The sequence below is a fragment of the Balearica regulorum genome, chromosome Z (genome assembly GCF_011004875.1).
Source record: "Balearica regulorum gibbericeps isolate bBalReg1 chromosome Z, bBalReg1.pri, whole genome shotgun sequence".
NCBI classification, from domain to species: Eukaryota; Metazoa; Chordata; class Aves; order Gruiformes; family Gruidae; genus Balearica; species Balearica regulorum.
In genome coordinates this window covers 17,960,553-17,979,647 of record NC_046220.1, presented here as the reverse complement: position 1 = coordinate 17,979,647, position 19,095 = coordinate 17,960,553, and the positions used below count along the sequence as shown (strand labels likewise).

General features: G+C 40.8%; 1 protein-coding gene across 9 annotated transcripts in view; it reads left to right on the top strand.

The window, feature by feature from the left end:
- Positions 1-19,095, top strand: part of SEMA6A (semaphorin 6A) — a 117,086-nt gene that overhangs the window by 53,167 nt on the left and 44,824 nt on the right. For all 9 annotated transcript variants that reach the window (XM_075739458.1, XM_075739455.1, XM_075739450.1 and 6 more), the window contains exons 3-10: positions 2,562-2,679; positions 7,866-7,926; positions 9,445-9,507; positions 10,364-10,465; positions 13,254-13,344; positions 16,259-16,378; positions 17,436-17,524; positions 18,410-18,627. In XM_075739458.1, the coding sequence (XP_075595573.1) occupies positions 2,562-2,679; positions 7,866-7,926; positions 9,445-9,507; positions 10,364-10,465; positions 13,254-13,344; positions 16,259-16,378; positions 17,436-17,524; positions 18,410-18,627 (862 nt within the window). The remainder of the gene's footprint in view (positions 1-2,561; positions 2,680-7,865; positions 7,927-9,444; positions 9,508-10,363; positions 10,466-13,253; positions 13,345-16,258; positions 16,379-17,435; positions 17,525-18,409; positions 18,628-19,095) is intronic.

Below are 19,095 nucleotides of genomic sequence, written 5' to 3'. Positions count from 1 at the left end.
CATTTTCTTGATGTCTCCCAGATCAGCCAGTTTACATTCTCAAATACTAATACAGGAACATGACTTTTTCATGTTGACTTACGACTACTGGGTGGTAAACTGCTTCATCTTCCAAAACCACAGCCTTGCTCCTTGTCAAACAGAGACACTTCAGTAGCATAATCAAAACAATTATCTTGCTCTATCCAGCAGCAAAGGAAGGAAGCTTTCTCCCCACCCCGATAATCAAAGTGTCCCTCGCCTGACTTGTGAAAACACAGTTCTAGATAACCAATGAAGCACTTCAGAGTATCAAGCATAGCACATGAAAGTAACCAAGCTCTGAAAAACAGAATTTGTTGATCTAATAGAAATAATTGAACTTACTTCTTTAAGTTCTGATGGATTCTGCTTTAGCATTAGGCATTTTTTGCTAAGCTCGAAATGTAGCTAAAAAACAAAGAATCTTTTGTAACATAACCGCTTTTCTTTCTTACCAGTAATTGGCAAACTCTCCAAAATCTAGGGTAACACAGACAGCTGTGAGTCAGTACTGAGATTTGCTGGCTAAACAGGTGAAGAGCTTTCTGTGCATTTCACCATGCAAGTCAGGCTTAGCATAACTGATTCTTTCACATTTACCTCAATTCGATAACAATTACTGCAAAGAAAAGTCTTCTGAAGTCCCGAAGGTTCAGATATTTGCATGGAAGTCTTTAGTGTCTGGGTCTGTAAGAGTATGCTAAGGAGCAGCAAGTCAGCAATGAGCAGGCTTATGTTTAAGTCTACTTCGGGTCAGGAATTTGAATTCAAAGTGAATCTCTTCATTGTCCTTGCTTACTGTGCCTTCGCACCCATAAGCTTGTCTGTCTTAGGTAAGACCAAGCTGAAAAATGTACTCCAGGGGTGCACTTGATGTGCTCCAAATGCTAGTCAGCATCTGGGATACAAGAACAGGGTGGAACTGCTCTGAAGCAAACCCTGCTGAAACATGTCTAGTGTGAACACTAGATCTTCAGCACCAACATTTTCACCCTCCAGAGAGGTGATGCTGATCATCCTTGCTAATGCAGAAATAGCCAGTCTTGATCCTTTTGGAGAAATAGAACATGGGATAACTTCTTCCCCTGCAGCATGGCATGCTGAAACGCACATGAATGTACAAGCCCCCAGCTCATGTTAAGTCCGTGAGTTACAGAGGAAACGCAACTGGACAGAGAACAGCTTGACAGCTGAACTTGGCATTTTACATGTAGGACTTGGTCAGAAGGATTAAGCTTTTGAACATAAATCCTGCCTGGGCTATCTTAATTTGTTTCTCCAAGAGTTCTCAGAATCTGATTTGCAGGGAAATTCCTGTTTCTGTACAGTTTTATCACCAGGTTTTCTGATGCATGGGACTCTCAAGTGCTTTGCTGAAGCCACAGTATGAATCAATATTTTGACCAAGCTTAACAGCGGAAATACTTTTAGAGAACAATAGCTGAAAACATGACAGCAGTAGCTGAGTTTCTGGAGAAACAGACTCCCTCAAACAGCTCCAGGAGAAGCATATGGATGGGGAAAAGGCCCAGGCAGAGCTAGTTGCTAGTCAGCTCTATATTACATGTACATGCATCAGTTCTGCATTGATGATGATGCTCATCAGAGGTTTATTCTCCTCCTGTCTTTTAACTGTTGTTTTGTTTACTTAACTAACTCCCTAGTTTGTATATGTAGATATCATGATCATGTATAGATATGAAATCTCACAGGGTGGTCAGAAGTGTTCATTGTTGTTATAGGTTGTACACACATCTGGGGAGCAGCAGCACACCCCATGTATGCTGAGGTCTCACCAAAATAATTGTGGGAATAGAGTGAATAAATGCTCTTGCTGAGTGGTAGAACGGGGGAGGAAGCTGACTTGTTAATAGCATAAGCTCAGTACAGGGCTTCTACTCAGTATTGTTGTCCAGTTGCCAGAAGAACTGGAGTATCAGACTGGTTGCCAAAATAATATGCAGTGACTTTCATTTTATAAAGTTCAAGTGGTGGTTTCCCACTGTTTCTCTGAAAACCCCACAGCTGTTCTACGATGGCAGTCCAATCCTGTAGGAAACCCAGAGAACTGGCAGTTTGAACCAAGGAGAGGCAAGTCTTTTGCTTTAACCACTACCAGTCCAGTCATTGTGGTGATTGATGGGCCACTGTGAAACAGCTTTGTCCTGCTAGACACACTTTGGCAGCCAGGAGCAAGCATTTAAGCTCTGCAAGCAGTGAAAGAAAAACTGTGAGAAAGTGCTGTGTACCTATGTGCCAAGAGCTCCAGAACAGCTTTATACTCTAAAAAAACTCACATTTTTTGTCTTCTACAATGGTGATGACTTTCTCCTTTGCAGCTGCAGAGACCATAACTTTGAAGAACTCTCCAGCCCTCTGTGCTCATGCCTTCCAGCTCCAGGCTGTGCTGCCAGGGCAGAACAGAAACCACAGGTTTTGGCTGTAGCTGGGCCCCATAGCGCTCCATGTTAGCACAGTTTCAGTTTATGATTCTCTTTTGACCCTGTTTTGTTGTTTGGTTTTTTTTTTCCTTCCTGCAGATACAAGACAGTATCCGGTGTTTGTGGGTCACAAACCAGGGCGGAACACCACACAGAGGCACCGGCTGGACATCCAGCTGGTCATGGTAATGAACAGGACCCTCTACATTGCTGCTAGGTCAGTAATCCCCTGCCTGGCCACTCCTCCCTTGCTGCTTTCAGAGGAGGAAGGAGAAGACAAGGGATATTCTGATTTCTTCTCTGCCAGACATGTTATTTTTAGGATTTTGTCACACTCAGAGAGAGCTTTGCAGCCTTTTAGTAAGACGTATTGGAAACCTTGTTAGTCAGTCAACTAAGGTTCAGTTTTGCAAGGTGCTGAGACAGTCCTTTCAGGATTACACACCTCTGCTTTCCTTTGAGTTCTGCAAGAGGGAAGTTGCCAGAGAAATTGTTCAGCCCCGTGGATGAGAGAGTCCGTCCTCATCCTGTAATTTTGTTTGTGCACACCATTAATGATGTATTTTAGAGAATGATTCTGCTGGTGCAGAAGTGCATGTTCAGGTAAAGAGTTATTAAACTGTAACGTTGCTGTTTTAGGCACGGTTTTAGTGTCTTGAGACAAAAAAGAGGCGAACATTTGCTGCTGTTCTTTTGTTGTACTCAACAAGCTAAGCTGAATTTGGTGTATGGATTTTTTTTTTTTTTTTTTTTGAGAGCTATACTGTGCAGATACAAGCACATGCCTTTTTATAATAACTGCGTATAGAACCACCCATTCAGTTTGCATAGCTCAGCATGGCACCATCAGCTTCAGTGGAGCTACACTGATTTATACAGCTGCCAACCTGGCACAGGTCAGGCATTAACACTTCCTCTCCCTGCCTGTTGTTAGCGAAGGAGATGATTGATGATCTTACAGTGGGAATTACCTGATGGATGCAGGATAAATGCAAGGGTCCAGATTAGCAAGGGTGAGTAGTCCAGCTTAGGAGCTCTTGGACCCACATCCTGTTTGGGACCTCCCCACAAGCTGCCCCTCTGGTAGCAGCTTGTTTCCTACTGGTTTTCTGTTCCTTCTCCATTGGAGAAATACACAACCTTCTGTGTGTGCCGCAGAGAGCCAGGCTGTTGCTGCAGATGGGAGAAGTGGTGGGTGGGATGCCCAGGAGGAGAGAGGGAACATCTGCTGAACAGGCAGCCTCTCACCACCAGCCCTGTCCTCAAAGGCCTTGGCAGCCTCCGGAAGCTGCCTGGCTTCCTTCTCAAACAGCCACTCCCCATATTCTGGGTGGTCGGATGTGTCCTGTGGTGGAGAATTGCCTGTTGATCTCCACTTGGCACCAAGTAATGAGCTGCGTTACGGCACCAAGTAATGAGTTGCGTTACACCAGCAGAGTCACTGAATGCCATTTTTACACAGTCGTGCCTGCAGGAAGACCACATTTCTATCTGCTGACCTACCCAAGCACGGCAGCCTTACCAGCTAAGTGCAGCTTCTTTGGGCTTCTCACATACGCCAGTTTGAACGGGATCAGAGCAGCAGAGCTCTGGGTTCTCGTTCATGCCAAGTCCTTCCATCAAGTCCGGGCAAAGAGCCCGCATCCTTCCACGGGGAGCTGCAGTGGCGTTGGTTGTAGGGCACAAGAGTGGGCAGCCCCACAGCAAGACCTCCTTGCGCTTTGCCTGAGCTTGGGGCTTAGCATTTTTGCTGCATGTAGTGTGATAATGAGCGGGGCGGGGGAGCGGGCTGAAGGGGTTTGAAAGGTGGTGGCAGGATTTCCTCCTTTTCATGGCTGAGTACCCTTTGCTTTCCTTATTTGTTTTCCTTTAAATTAGGAAATCATTTGCAGTGAGAAGGTGGTAAATCCGCTTTGTGGATTTTGCTCAGCTGTATTCATAGTTTGTTCCCAGACTGAGATTGACGCAATTAGACTGTCGCAGTGCCCAAGCAACTGGTATTACAGCAGGAAAACCCAGCGAAACATTTTGGGATATGAAACCACTGTGTGCAAAAATTATATAAAGAATGCCCATGTTTGGGGGATAGTATGTGTACTGGTATGTGAATATGCATTCTTACGTATAACATGGCTATATATTTGTATAAATCAGCTTACTATAGTGAGAGTGCTTATATACTCTTAGGTCTAGTGACCTACAAAAAAGAATAAAGGCATGATCTGTTTTGTACTTACATAAGCCCAAAAAATGTTCTTACACTTTTTCCCTGTGGCAACTCAAAAACTCTTTGACATATTCTTTCTCCCTCCACACGTTACTGAATAAAATCCCTGCTGGGCTGAGAAGCCTATGTGATACAAGTTAAAATTCAAAGGTCATTTTTATCTTTAAGTAATAAACTTCAGAAAATGAGTCATCCTTTGACAACTAGTGTGAATGGAAGTTTATAACGGCAGCGCTTCATCTCCCTTAGAGGTGGTAGTAAATCTAGAGATTGAAGCAAATATGTACACAATCAAATGTGTTTCTCAAAGAGTTTTGTAACAAGATACATTGAAAATTGTAGCTAATATAAATCCCTTAGCTATCATATCAGATGTCGCTTTCATGACAGTTTTTTTAGACATGGAAATATAGCTATGCTAAGTTTATACTCAATTATACTGAAAAGCAATCAAAACAAAATGATTAAGCATTGAGAGTTTTTATTTTGGGGTTGTTGGGTTTGTGTTGAGGTTTTTTGTTTTGTTTGCTTGTTTTAGAAAAATCCAGTGTTTACTTTGCAGACAGTTTCCCTGTGCAGGGGAGAACTAACTCACATTTGAGAACCGCTAACAGTTTATTACTCAGCGACTGGCATAGAACAAAATTTCTGTCTGTCCGTTGCTTGTTTTGTCATACAGGATATGTGAATCCTGCATTAGCTATTACCAAATAAAATTTTGTGTCACTTCGGAAAGGCTTTATTTCATATTATCAGGCAGAGATATCCAGCCAGTATAAATCAGAATACCTCAGCCGAAGCCCATGAATCCATGCTGTCCAAATATCTGGCTTGCATTCTGCAAAAGACTAGCTCTGTTTTCTTTTTTCTCGTGGGAAGGGTACTCCCTTGCTGTCTCTCTCACATTCACCCACACCCACGCACACACCCCCTTTTCTAAGTTTGCCATGTCTCCTCCTCCCATTGTCTTGCGCGGTGGCAGCTTTTGCTCACATTATCTGTCACCCCTCATGTGTATGTACAAAACGGTTTATTGAGCCCACCAAGCATCGGGGACGGCTCCCTCCTCATTTGCAGTTACACATTTCCAGACGATGCACTGCGTGGCCAAGGGTCAGGCACAGCCGGTGGCATTATTTAAATTCCCTTCCTCCACAAGATTATGCCATGGCAACAAAACTCGGTTCTGCTGACTGGAGGTGGGAAAAACGGAAGCTCTAGGATTAAGTCAATTTGTGTTAGAATAACTTAATTAGCAGCGAGCTGTACACATACCACAGCTAGTAGATAGTAGGAGTTGGGCAGCAGTGGGAAAAGGAGGGCAAGGACAATCCCGCATTGTCCGTGATTAGCGAGCCCTCCCCTGAATTTGACAGCTCTTTTGCTCTCTGCTGACATTGTCAGCAGCTACGTTTCACGTACGGCATAAGAAAATGATATGTAATTTGTCAGATACTAACCTTCTTTCAGATGATCCCGTAACTTAGCATCTGAGTTTTCTTTGAACTGTTTCTTGAACCAGAAAGTAAGTCCCCTGAAAGCTCTTTTATCGAGAGTGGAACTAAGCAACTCAAGGCTCATTCTGAATACCACCACTGTATTTTATAATTGTTTTGTCTAAAAAGAAAAAAATTGTGACCACTAGAAAGCAAGACTGATGATTAAAATCAAGAGCTGTGCTGGAAGAAGGTTTTTAGAGATCCAGCCGCACCTAATTTGCAATTCAAGAGATTTTGTTCCCACTTTTATATAGTAGGAGTGACAGCAACAAGGAGTGATGTACATAAAAATGGAACCATGCCGTAATCTGTGAAGCTGACACCACGCTAATATGTAATTTTGGTCCATCACCAACTCTGACCACTGCTCTGCCAGTAAATTCAGGCAAATAATAAACTGAAGCATTAAACCAATCTTGGAAGTAAATGACAGCTCTGGTTTTACACAGCCTGGAGGAGAAGAAAACCCACAACTCCTCAGTTTGGCATCTTACAAAGCAAAAAGCCTCAAGCAGTGTAGCAGACAGTAGATTTTTAAAAGCTGGTTCCCTGCAACAGTGCTGCCTCTTTTCTCCACATGAGAGAAGTGTTGCTTATGCCTCTTATAGCAGTTTTGTGTTGGCTTTATTTAAGACTAGCACTGTTTCCCCAAAACACAATAAAATTAAGCTAACCTCGGGAGTGGGGATTTCTAAAATGGAAACAGTCTGTATCCTACTTTCAGCAGACCCTTCCAGTGCTGTGGATCATGCTCCAGCTGCACAGCTTCTTGCATTTTGAAAAAAGCCAATGTTATTTTAACGGAAAATGAGAGGGTCAGTCCCAATTTGATGTGGCAGTTACTACAGCATTGTGGGTTGGTGGGTTTTTTTCAGATTTTAGGTTCCATACGAGATGTCCTTGTTCTCAGTTTATACAGAGGAGAATGTTTAAAAAGATCTCTTTACCTGAGTAGCTGAGTCTCTTTCTTCTTTCCAAGAGAGATTGGCAGCTAATTGTAGAGCGGGACAGGGTCTCAGGAAAACAGGAAAGTAAATGCAAGCAAGAAATGTGAACTCTCTTAGAGGAGTATTTTACAGTTTAGTCTGGCCACCATTGTGTGAAGAGAAGAACGATTTCTGGGAATAGTTTTGTGGCTGTCAGCCTTTTGCCTACCATATTGTCAATCAAATAATCACAGCTGAAGTTAGATGCATGATTAAAAAAAAAAAAAGAAAGAAAGAAAGAAGCATTAATCTTTTTTAACCCTGAATAGCTAAATGTGGCACAGTGACTGCTAGCCCAGGAATCTGGCAAAGGCTGCCTGATTTCAGGATAGGCAAAAACATCTGCATGCTAGATCGTGGCATCTGCTGTAGGACCTATAGAGCAGAAACTATGTGAGGCTCATCTCCTTTCCAAAATCTCATTTGTTCAAATAATGGCTTTTGGGAAACAGTATTGCTTTGAAGTTTTGTAACATTGTTCTTTTTTTTCTTAATGGGAAGGAAGATAGTTTATATATGAAAGTGCTTTTCTGGGAGAAGCAGGCAGTGCTGTCAGTAATGTTCCCTGGTAAGACCTGTGATCTTTTTTTGAATGGATTATGGATTATCTTGAGATAGATAGCTCTCTTCATAGAAAATGAACTGTCTGACTACTCCATTTGACTTTGCATTCATTTGCCTTTGTTTACAGGGACCATATTTATACTGTTGATATGGACACATCACATACAGAAGAAATTTATTTTAGCAAAGTAAGTAGCTTTTATCATCATTCAGAAACCAAGGACACTAGAACAAGCTTCAGATAAATAGGAAGATGACATTGTTTCAAACAACTTGCCAGCACTGCTGTAAAAACTGTAATAAGCAAGTAAGATGGCATTACTAATCATATTTGGGGAAAGCTAGAATAGCAATCATGTCCTCTGTGAATTTCTGATAAGTGATTTAGCTGGGCTGATAAGCAGTCCATACTGAAATAGTGATGTCCCTGATGGAACATCTGTCAAACATCTATTCATTTATATTCAGCAGTTTTCTATAACAGCTATACTATCCCAATTAAGTATACTGAAACTTTCATCGTAAAAGGCAAGTGCTATTTACATATTTTCATGCACACAAATTTTATTCACTCATGCAACTGCTCGCTAAATAAAATCTTATTATAACATCACTTTGTAGACATATTCACATTATCTCCATGGAAAGTTACGTTCAAACTAAGAAGAGCTTTGTCTGCATCACCATACTGTATATTAACATAAACATAATTGAAATAATCTCTCTTCAGCTGCTTTGCATTGCATAAACATTGTGTAATATGTGCCAAACACAGCCTTGGTCCAGCAGAAGATCATACGAATTTGGGTGTTGGATGAATTCCACTGTAGGAGGGGAGAGTGTTTCTTTATAACTATGAATGATGCAGAAGATGAGCTTATGACTAATTCCTCATCAAAAAGTGAGGGCACAGGCTTGTAATGGAACAAAGCCATGGTTACTCTAGGTACTTACATGGTTACTCTTTCAGCTTGGGGCCCTTCATGAATGCACAGTGCCTCAGTTTACCAATGGGAAACACTGTCAGGACTGTTGTGGCTATAGTGTCTGAGGTGTTACTATCCTGGGCTATATGTTTTTAAATAAAGTTTTATTTAAATTAATCAGCCTACCACATTTGACCACTCCTGAAACTCACTGCAAAAAACTCCAGGCTGGGATTTAGCTTTAAATGTTTTGGAGAAAGAGTATTAGCAGATAAAGTCAGCAGTGTCCTGATAGGTGGGGGGGCTCTCTGAGCCTGTTAGCTGACTTGAAGTGATAAGAATTACCTGAATTTGATTTCTCTGGTAATCTAAAATGTCGTCTTCCAGAATACATGTTTCATTTAGAGTCCAATTAAGTTTTATAGTCCATAAATGTTTGTTCTGATTTGCAGAACAGTATCAAATTAAAAAAAGAGATCATCTAGTATTTTTAAGAAACGTGCACATATTTTTGAAAGTTGGCCTATTGCTGAATTTCATTGGTTTAGGCTTTAAAAAAAAAAGACATAGGTTTCTAGTCTAATGAATAGATGGCAACACAAAATTAAGTGAATGCTCCACATCGCTGATCTTTCATTGTTGTGGTGAGTTAATCATGGAGAAAGGGTGCAGAAAGCTTTCAATAAATATATGTTCAACAGCTAGTCTCCCCTAAGGGACTTCTGAAATCAAATGCAACAGCCTCTGGGCTCTAATTGATTTCTTTCTTGATCCTTGCAGAAACTGACATGGAAATCTAGACAAGCTGATGTAGACACGTGCAGAATGAAGGGAAAACATAAGGTACGCAATTTTCTTTTCTTCTGCATCTGCCACTTTAGTTTAGTTGCTTCACTATTATCTCAGGCTGCTGTCTGTGATGTGGAATGGATCATGCCATTCACTTCTTGCCAGTAATTGTTTTTTTCCATCAACTTACTGAAGGCTTTAATTTGCAAAAATACTTTACTGTTAATGTGATAAAACATTACGACAGGAGCCACAGCAATATCCTGAAATACTTAAAGCACTGGGGATTTTGGACATAATGCTTAGTTTACTGATTTTGCTTATTATTGCCTCAAAAGCTAAATGCTGCTGTCTGTCATCTTGCAGGAATTTACTGAGAAGTTTGTGTAAAGCATCAGAAAGCATGAATGTGTACAGTTGTAGAAGGACTTCTTCTCACACCAGTTTTACCCTACTGTAACCTATGACTAGAACAAGTGGTATCAGAATTAGATGCAGACTCTGATTCTTTACACCTGTTTCCCCTTCTAGTTACAGATGCTTTATGCCAATACATTGCATTGGTGATGCTACTGTCTTACAGCAAGATAGTTGAGAAGAACAGATTTTTCACTCTTGAGGACACCAACAGCATTCAAACAAAATTCACCTGTGTGAACAATAGCAAAATCTGAGCTATAATATGAATATTGTATCTTCAGTCCTTTGTAACCATTTTTAAACTACTAGAATATAAATCAATTGCGTCTTGCTCATTGTCAGTTAAACATAGTTGAAATAAAGCCCAGAATATCACAATGGCTACCAGCTAATTTCATTTTAGACCTGACAATGAAATATCATGGCACAAAAATAAAACCAGACACCCAAAATGTGGTAGCTGAAATACTTTTTATTATTTTTTCTTCAGGATGAATGTCATAATTTTATTAAGGTTCTCCTAAAAAGAAATGAGGAAACATTGTTTGTCTGTGGAACAAATGCATTCAACCCTTCTTGCAGGAACTACAAGGTATGTGGTCTGTTTGTGGAATTTCATTTATGCTTTGTCTTTCTGTTGGATTTATTGTGACTATGCTGGCAACAGCATGAGGTTGTCATTCAACAGTACATCATTTAACTGTAGCATTTATCCTGACTTGTTTCAATGCTACAGAGCTCAATGTTGATTGGGTTTCTGATGATTGCTCAGATTGATTGCCTACTTCTTTGTAACTGCTGCACATCAGAGTTTATTGCCACTTTGCATTGCCCTCCATGGGTGCAGAGTCCTTCGGATCCTTTCCTGGCCATGTGGTGACTCCTCAGAAAGTTTCTCAGCTTGTCACTGACACCCATATCAAGTCATAGGCTGATGCTGAAGGTTACCTCTGGGGTAGTACGTTTTACACGTCTCTATTGTACTCTTATCAGTACCAAAGCCAGTTCTCAAGACACTTGAGGGCTTAGCACAGCAAAACCTGGGAAGGTTAGTGTTGGGGACCCAGCGGATAGGGAAGCCGTAGAGAACCTATGGCATTGTGTGCTGTAAAAGTGGTTGACAGCAGATTTCCAAAGGGAAAGGTACAGCAGGAGGGTGATGTACTCCTCACTAGCTGGGAATCTGAAAAGTCAAAACATTATCTAGAGCAGTGTAGAAAAATGTGCTGGTCCATGGATACTCAACATTAATTCCTTGACCTCTGTTTCTTCCTTTGACATAGTGTGTCCCTGTCGTCTACATTTTAACAGAGCCCATTTATTCAAATATTTCCCATTTTCTCAGACTTGCACCAGTGTAATCTGATATAACCCCCAACAGTGGATGTCTCTGGAGTAGCTTTGAAATGAATTCACTTAGGCCCTTGATATCCAGACTCTGCTTTTCCAGGCGCTGCTATGTCCCACGGGTCATTTCTCATCCTTCTTCAGGAAAAATAAAGTTTAGCTTTGCTAATGCTGCTTCTGATAAAGTCACAACACAGTTCTCATTCATTTAATTGGGTTCAGAATTATTGTAAAAAAACCAAAGACATTAACATCCAAGAAAACAACTTCCTTAGTGGTATTCACTGTGACTGCTGCTCTTCCTTGCTTTTTCTGCAATACTGCTTTACCTTGTTTAGCCACTGTGAAGGCTATAGTCTAGGAGATACAGGAGAGAAGCTCAGCATAGTCTTTTCTTTCAGTTTGTGTAGAAGAATCAAATCTGAATAAAAATACAAGCCTGCATCATGGCAACTGTGTGGTACGGGTAGCTGCCATTTCTTCTTTTCTTCCTTTCCTTGCACCCCACTCCTAGTGTAAAACAAAGCTTCTCAGTCTCAGTACTGTATTTAGACTTCCAGCACAGTTTGTCATTTTTTAGCTCTCAATGCCATTAATGCAGCTAACAAATCTCAACCAGTCCCTTTGCTAGAAAGCTGCCTTTTAATACAAATACAGATTTTCTTGGCATCCCAAGGGATACAAATGGCCCTCCTTACCCTTACTGCAGGTGTTTCATTCCCTGTGATGCATGGCCTCTGCAGACTGCCTCTCACCCACTGCTGAGCTGCGGGGGCTGGGTAGTGATACCTCTGGGAGTCAGCAGAAGGTCTCTCCTACCCTGGCCCTTCCTCCATGTATTTCTGCATCATACAGAGAGAGCACTAAAGAGGTGCCAAACAGAAAACAGGGCTGTCTGTCCACACTGCCAGTGGAAGTGTGGATCAGCCTGGGGTGTGGGGCTTGGTGCAAGGAAAGTTGCTCAGGACTGTAACTGGTTTCCTCTCACTATCACGTGAGAGGCTTTTCAGCCCTTGAGTAAACACCACTAATTCCCTCCAGAGTGGATTTTGACAGGAAGGTTACATGACAGAAAACAAATGATGACAAATTGTCCACTGGAGGACTTGGGTGCTGTAACACACGAGCTAAAAGTTGATTGGAGTAGTTGACGGTGCTGGGTGCATTTTTTTTCACACTCCATGAATCTGTACTGTATGTGATTTATACAGTATGAGCTGCTCAAGTTACTTGAATATGCTAGAAAGATTCTTATTCCCAAAATGCAGTAGTATAAAAATCTTTAAAGAGGTAAGAGCTGTACCTTTCCCCTGAAGCTCACTAAACCCTCTTGAACTTAGCGTAAAGTGATCTGTATATTTGTATCATTATCTGTGCCCAGGGTGAATTTATTTCCCAGGAGTTACACGTAAGCCTCAGGTTTTACAATTTCTGCACAGATTAATTCTTGCCTGATGGTAAGAGGATTTCTCTGTGACACAGACTCAACTGATACAGTAAGACTTGGAGAGCATCCTTCTGAGTATGCAAATCAAGGGAGAGAGCACCATTGTTGAGACTAGAGCAGAAGGATCTCCGGACTTTGGGGAGAAAAATGCACACACAGATAATTGTCCTAGTGTTGTTTCTTCTGACTGCTGTGGCTTGCAGTCTTTTCTGTGTATAAGAGCGCTTCTGTTGGATCACTGTTGAGGATAAATTTTGAATCCTTGCCAGAACCACAGACCACATAGCCTGCTACAGTTCAACAGGAAGCTTGTGTACAGATAAAATATAGACTGAAGACTTTTGTAAAACGTGTCAGGGTAAGAGTGATTAGCTCCAAAAGAACGCCTGACTTATTGGACACACTTTCTTCAGACTGATTTTATTTAACACCATGATTTTTTGTCAGGATCTTTAATTCATAGTCAGGAGCACAGTTAGAGAAAGAACCTTCCTCCCTGCACAGAAAAGAAGAAACACTGTCATAAGCCTCATCCTGGGTAAGAAGTTTTGTTTCTCTATCTGAGGAGCTCCCTTTCATTTTTCAGATGGATACCCTGGAGTTCCTGGGAGATGAATTCAGTGGAATGGCCAGGTGCCCCTATGATGCAAAGCATGCCAACGTTGCATTGTTTGCAGGTAAAGTGATGGAAATAAAGGGTTTGCTTTCTGTCCTGCACTGTGTGTCTTGAGTCCAGAATGCCAAAAATTAAAAGGTGGCAAAGGCAGTGAATAGCGACTAAAAATAGGGGGCATAAGGAAATTACTAGCACAGAAGCCTCCCCTTCTCTGCGATTAACTTCACTACCATAAGCATTGACTGAAGTCTCAGTTTTCTGGTTCAATATTTCAGTATTTCCTGGATTCATGATACTATGATGCCAGACCAGTGTAAGGCATCATTTCTGGCTGCATCTGATTTCTGCGAAAGTCAAGGAAAGTCAAGGCTTGTGTAAACTTTAATGAAGAGTGGGCAGGATGTGGTCTTTAACAACTCTAAGATTAAGTTAACTTTTATAGTAAAAGGCAGTTAGGGAACATGGTGTGATGTCCCCTTTTCTAGATCTAGAAGAAAGGGACAGCAATTTTATTTTAAAGCAGAAAACTTCTCAATGTGGTGTTACCCGCTGTTGTAGACAAAGAAGAGAAACATGTTGGCTAATAATGATTTATGCTCTATGTGGCAGAATACAGTTAGCTCTGATTTCTCATACGATAGTTAAAAAAAAGTGAGTGCGTTTTAATGGACTTAATTTGGGCTGTTGTGAAATGGTTTTTTTGTACCTCTCTTCATGAATTCCTGATTAAATTGTTTCTTTATTGAACTTCTCTTTGTGTGAACCCTGCTGATCTTTTCTTAGATTTGGCTGTAAAATAGGTGGTAAAGATAATAGAGAAGTCACCCATGATAATGTCAGTCCTTTTCAGCAGGTGTGATGCTGGAAAGTAGAGCCTGAGTGCTCACATGGAAATACTTCAGCTGTTCTTCTGAAGATTTAAGACTGAATCTGTGGCTAAAGGGCTGCTTTAAGCATTACTGTGTTTGAGGTGGTTTATCTGCCTTACAAGGGAGAGCTTTTATAGCAGGTTGCTTTCTTTTTTTTTTTTTTTTTAACTCTACTCTCTATAGTGTAAATAAATCGGTCCTTTTGTTTCAAAAATGATGGTGATGGTAGTAGTATATGATTTCTTAATTACAGTCAAAAGAACATAAAGTAAAAATTCTCTGATTGTAGCAGGTAATTCATAAACCATGGAAAGAGAGAGACAGCTTCAGAGAAAGACTTTTCCCATGTGTCTCAGATTCCCCATCCTTAGGGCCATCTGAATCACCTTTAAGAAGTGCCTTTCTCACTCCGCTGGCCAAGAAAGTATTTATGACCAACTTAATGTAAACATTTAACTAGCATGCAGCTGAAGTTTGTTAAGATGACTCCCACTCTGTCACTGAAGAAGTCCCCGCATTATTTGAAAATAAAAAGAGTATTTATAGAAATCATCCTACTCTTTCATGATGATTCAGAATAAATTTTATACTGTTCAAATAAATTCTTGCAGAATATACCCTGTAAATCTGCTAGTTTCAGAAAATCACTGTTTGATATGCCATACATATTGATACCCATGATAACTTTTCAGAGTGCAGTGAAAAGCAGTTTCAGAGCAGTTTAGGGCACTAATCCAGCTCATCTGAGTCTGTTGGGTGCACTTACATGAATATGGCTCTTTTTGTAGCTATTACAGCTGATATGTGCGAATTGTAATTGGTCACATGGTCTTCAGGAACTTGGCAGGAAAGAAAATAAATGTGTGATTGTATTAACATGAGTTCAGACATCCATATCTAAACAATTCAGCTTTTTATTCTATTTTAAAATTGTTTTTAGTATCTACTTTTTTTTGTAATTTTTTTGTGGTTTTGCTAAGAAAAAAACTCATTTTTAAATAGCCAGATAATGATGGGAATTGTGGGGCTCAGAACAAAGAGTACAGTCCTGCTAATAAAAAACAGTCTGATTTTTAAATCTTGAGCTGAAATTAAACGTTGTCTGTAAGTGCAATGAGGAGAGCTTGACCCATAGAAGCCTCTCTGCTTTGTCCTGGGTATGTCGTTAGTGTCCAGGGCCAGCACCCAACATAATCTGTCAAAGGAGATGTAGGCCATTCTGGTTTTTGTGTAAACACAACAGAGACACAAGTTGCTGTCCTCTTGCCATCATGCCTGCGCTCACACCAGACATCACGTTCCAAGACCTATGTCACATGTGAAAACAGCCCTGTACAGTTACCATGACCTGCAAACAGATTAGACAACAAATACAATTTTAAAATGTTGTTGGAGCTCATGCTTTTACCTCCTGATAGTTTTGCATCTTTTGGTTGTCCTTGGGGTGCCTTTATGTAGACCCTTTCTTATCACTTGTCCTCCAGTTCTTTAAGAGAGAGGAATGCATAATTCATGTGTGAAATGCCTAAAACGCATTTTAGAAACGAAACATAGATAGGCAATTCTCCTCCATCTCTTTGCATCCCTGTTTCGCCTGGGCTCCCTGCACACTATTTAATTTTTTGCTAGTGATCTTTGGCAGAGGAGAAGTGCTCTCAAAGGGAGAAATTTGCATAAGTGTCAATTAGCTGACAGTCCCTAAGACCTGTCTGGTTTGCCCTCCCAGTTAAAACTAACAGTTCTGTCACAGCTTCCCCATACTTATTTTGCTCACATACGTAGGCAGAATTTATGAGCATTGAACCAGAGGCATGTGCAGTGAAACTGGATAGGTAGGGTAGTTCAGTGTGACTTACCTAGACTGGAGAAGAATTACTCCATAAGATTTCTTCTCTCACAGCATGCCTCTGAAATTACCATTTTGAAAACTGGTGACTTGCTTGTTCAGTGCTCAGCCCCATTTACCTAGCTGGATTTTTTCCCTTCAGTGTTCCTAAGGAGATTGTGATGATTTCATTTGCCCCATCTCATTTGACTGATGAGAGAAAGCAATTATGTGATTTCTAATGCTCCTCCTCTCTTGTTTCTTCTTTCCTTCTTCCCCAGAGGGAAAGCTGTATTCTGCCACAGTGACCGACTTCCTTGCTATAGATGCAGTCATATACCGGAGCCTTGGAGACAGCCCAACTCTGCGGACAGTTAAACATGACTCAAAGTGGTTGAAAGGTAGATAAACAAACAAAAACTAAAAAAGCAGCATCTCTGATGAGAGTCTTGGATTCCTGACAGACCTCTCTGTCATTTCATTTCACCAACACTTTCTGGCAAAAAGAAGGAACTAATTTACATCTCTTTCTTACACTGATCTGTTTATCTCTTTCCCTCTGCTCCTGACGCCAAGTTACTGGACCTGACAGAAACTGTGAGCGTGGTAGATCAGAATATATATTCCAGTGAGCTTTCCAACCTGAAATCCATCAGTTTACAGCTGTTGGATGTGAAAGTTGGAACATGCAGGACTTGGTGTGCTTAGTCTGTGTTTGAAAATATTCCTGCCCCAGGACTGTGTTAGGTAACAGTCAAGGCTTTATGAAGTATAGAGGGCTTGTTCTGTAACATTAAGATTCATCAATGAAAATAAATTTATGGGAATATTGGACAAAGCCTTTCTTTTATGGTTCTTAGGGATTGTACAGCTGCCATTGAATTAGGCAATTTTTGTGCTCTAAATGCCCTCATTGTTTAGAACGGTGCTGTTTAGCTTCACGTAGGCGTTATGAATAGTTAGCATTTGGAGTGATTTTAACAGGGAGCAAAGCCATAGTTTGAAGTCTTTTTCTGCATGCAGAAATGTTTTGCCAGGTGTCAACTTTAGCTGTCCCACTTTGCTTGCTGCTACAGACACATGTGGGCAGAAACAGTTACATGGTTTGTTATTCCCTCTGCACACAGCCTGCATGCCGTAAAGAGCACTGCTTGGACCCCTCAGGCATACAATTATATATTGCCTCTTTACCTTTCCTCGTACTCCACGCACGGCAGACGTATTAGCGGCAAACACTTAACTACCGTGCAGTGATGTTGCACAGACTTGTCCCCAGCTCTCCTGTCCCCACACAGTGATTTTTCTGCAGAGGTGATGTTGCTAGTTCTGAAAACTGAGCAAGTTTGCCTAATGCAGGTATTTCACCTTTGGATGTTTAGTGTGAAAGTATTTGGCTTCTCTTTGCACACTATATGCTGTGTATGGTGCCTAAACAGGATGTCTTGGGTTTTTTTCTAGAACCATACTTTGTCCAAGCAGTGGACTATGGCAATTACATTTACTTCTTCTTCCGGGAAATAGCAGTGGAGTACAACAGCATGGGAAAGGTAAGGGCAAAAGCATTGCCTTGAATGACTTTGTCAGATTCAGGAGGAGGAAAACATATGCTATTCTTGGATCAATGCTGTTAGGAGTGACCTTGAAATGGGAACCATAAATCATGATGACAAGGTCATCATTTTGAGAATATTCCTGTCGTTCAAGCCAAAAGGTTGGTTGGAGTGAAACATTGCACTGTCTTGAAAGGAAGCAGGGTGGTTTCTTATGGTGACGGTGTATGCTGGAATCTCTTTTCTCAAACCATAAAAAGCACACGGCAAATGTAGTTCAGCATAGTAGGCAATTATTAAAAATAGATTCCAAAGCAGGGAGATAGTTTCCTTTAAGAAATCTGAATTGGAGTGCTGAATAAACAGGGGCAGGAATTTTGTGCTCTGCCGTTCTGCAAAGAATAATTAAACACTTTCTACATTTTTGCTAATTTCACAATAGCTTTCTGACTAAGCTGACCAAGGTCACAAAGGTGGAGGGCAGGAATAAAAGCCCAGCAAGATTTGCATACTTTTTAACTGCTGAAAACACAAGAGTCAGAGCACGCAGCGTGGGTTGCAGGGATTGTGAATATAAAATGTGCTTTTGTTTGGGGAAATAGAAAGCTAAGCAGTCTGTATGGAAATGAGTTTTATATGAGAACAGATCTCCTGAAGGATTTATGGCTGTATAGTGAATGCCACAGCCTTATCTTTTATAGCACACTGTTGCAAAACTGAATTTTAGTCTGTTCCTTATTTGTCACAGATTATGGAAACGTGGGATTAAATTAAGCACCTTGCTGTGTCATTCCAAATGTTTTAAAAGCAGAATTCCAACCAAGTCTTTTAGTTCAAACAAACTATTCATTTTCTCCATTATTTTTGCTCTACTCCTTCCAGGTAGTTTTCCCAAGGGTGGCTCAGGTTTGCAAAAATGACATGGGAGGATCTCAGAGAGTGCTGGAAAAACAATGGACTTCCTTTCTCAAGGCTCGTTTGAACTGCTCAGTTCCTGGCGATTCACACTTCTACTTTAACATACTGCAAGCAGTTACAGATGTTATCCATTTCAATGGCCGGGATGTTGTTTTAGCAACCTTCTCCACTCCATATAATAGGTAATAGGCGCAATAACCTTTTACCTTCTGTTTCCCTTATGTTTTGCTTTTCACTGCAGTTTCTTTTTGCTTCATGAAGGTACAAGAAGTGATTGCTCATACAATGTAATAATTATGTACCATGGACTTAACATAAGTTTGTGTCTCATTTTAAGATAGCTTGGTTTGCTTACTGCATTTTATATCTGATAATTTAGAGTAGCTTTCAACCATTTACTATCTGGACACGTTCCTTGGACGTACTTTTCTTTACATGGGAATAATCCAGACTGGCCTCCAAGAGGTTTTGCAGCATGTAACTTGCAGAATGTTATTCTAAAGAGAAAATATTGGTTTGGTTTTTGTTTGGTTTTTTTTTCTCACAGAGAAAAGACAGGGTCTGTCCTGCTTACATCTAAACCCCCAAGAACCACGCTAGTACTCCTTCCCTTTATTTCATGCATCCTTACTGACTCTTGCACTTTCTCC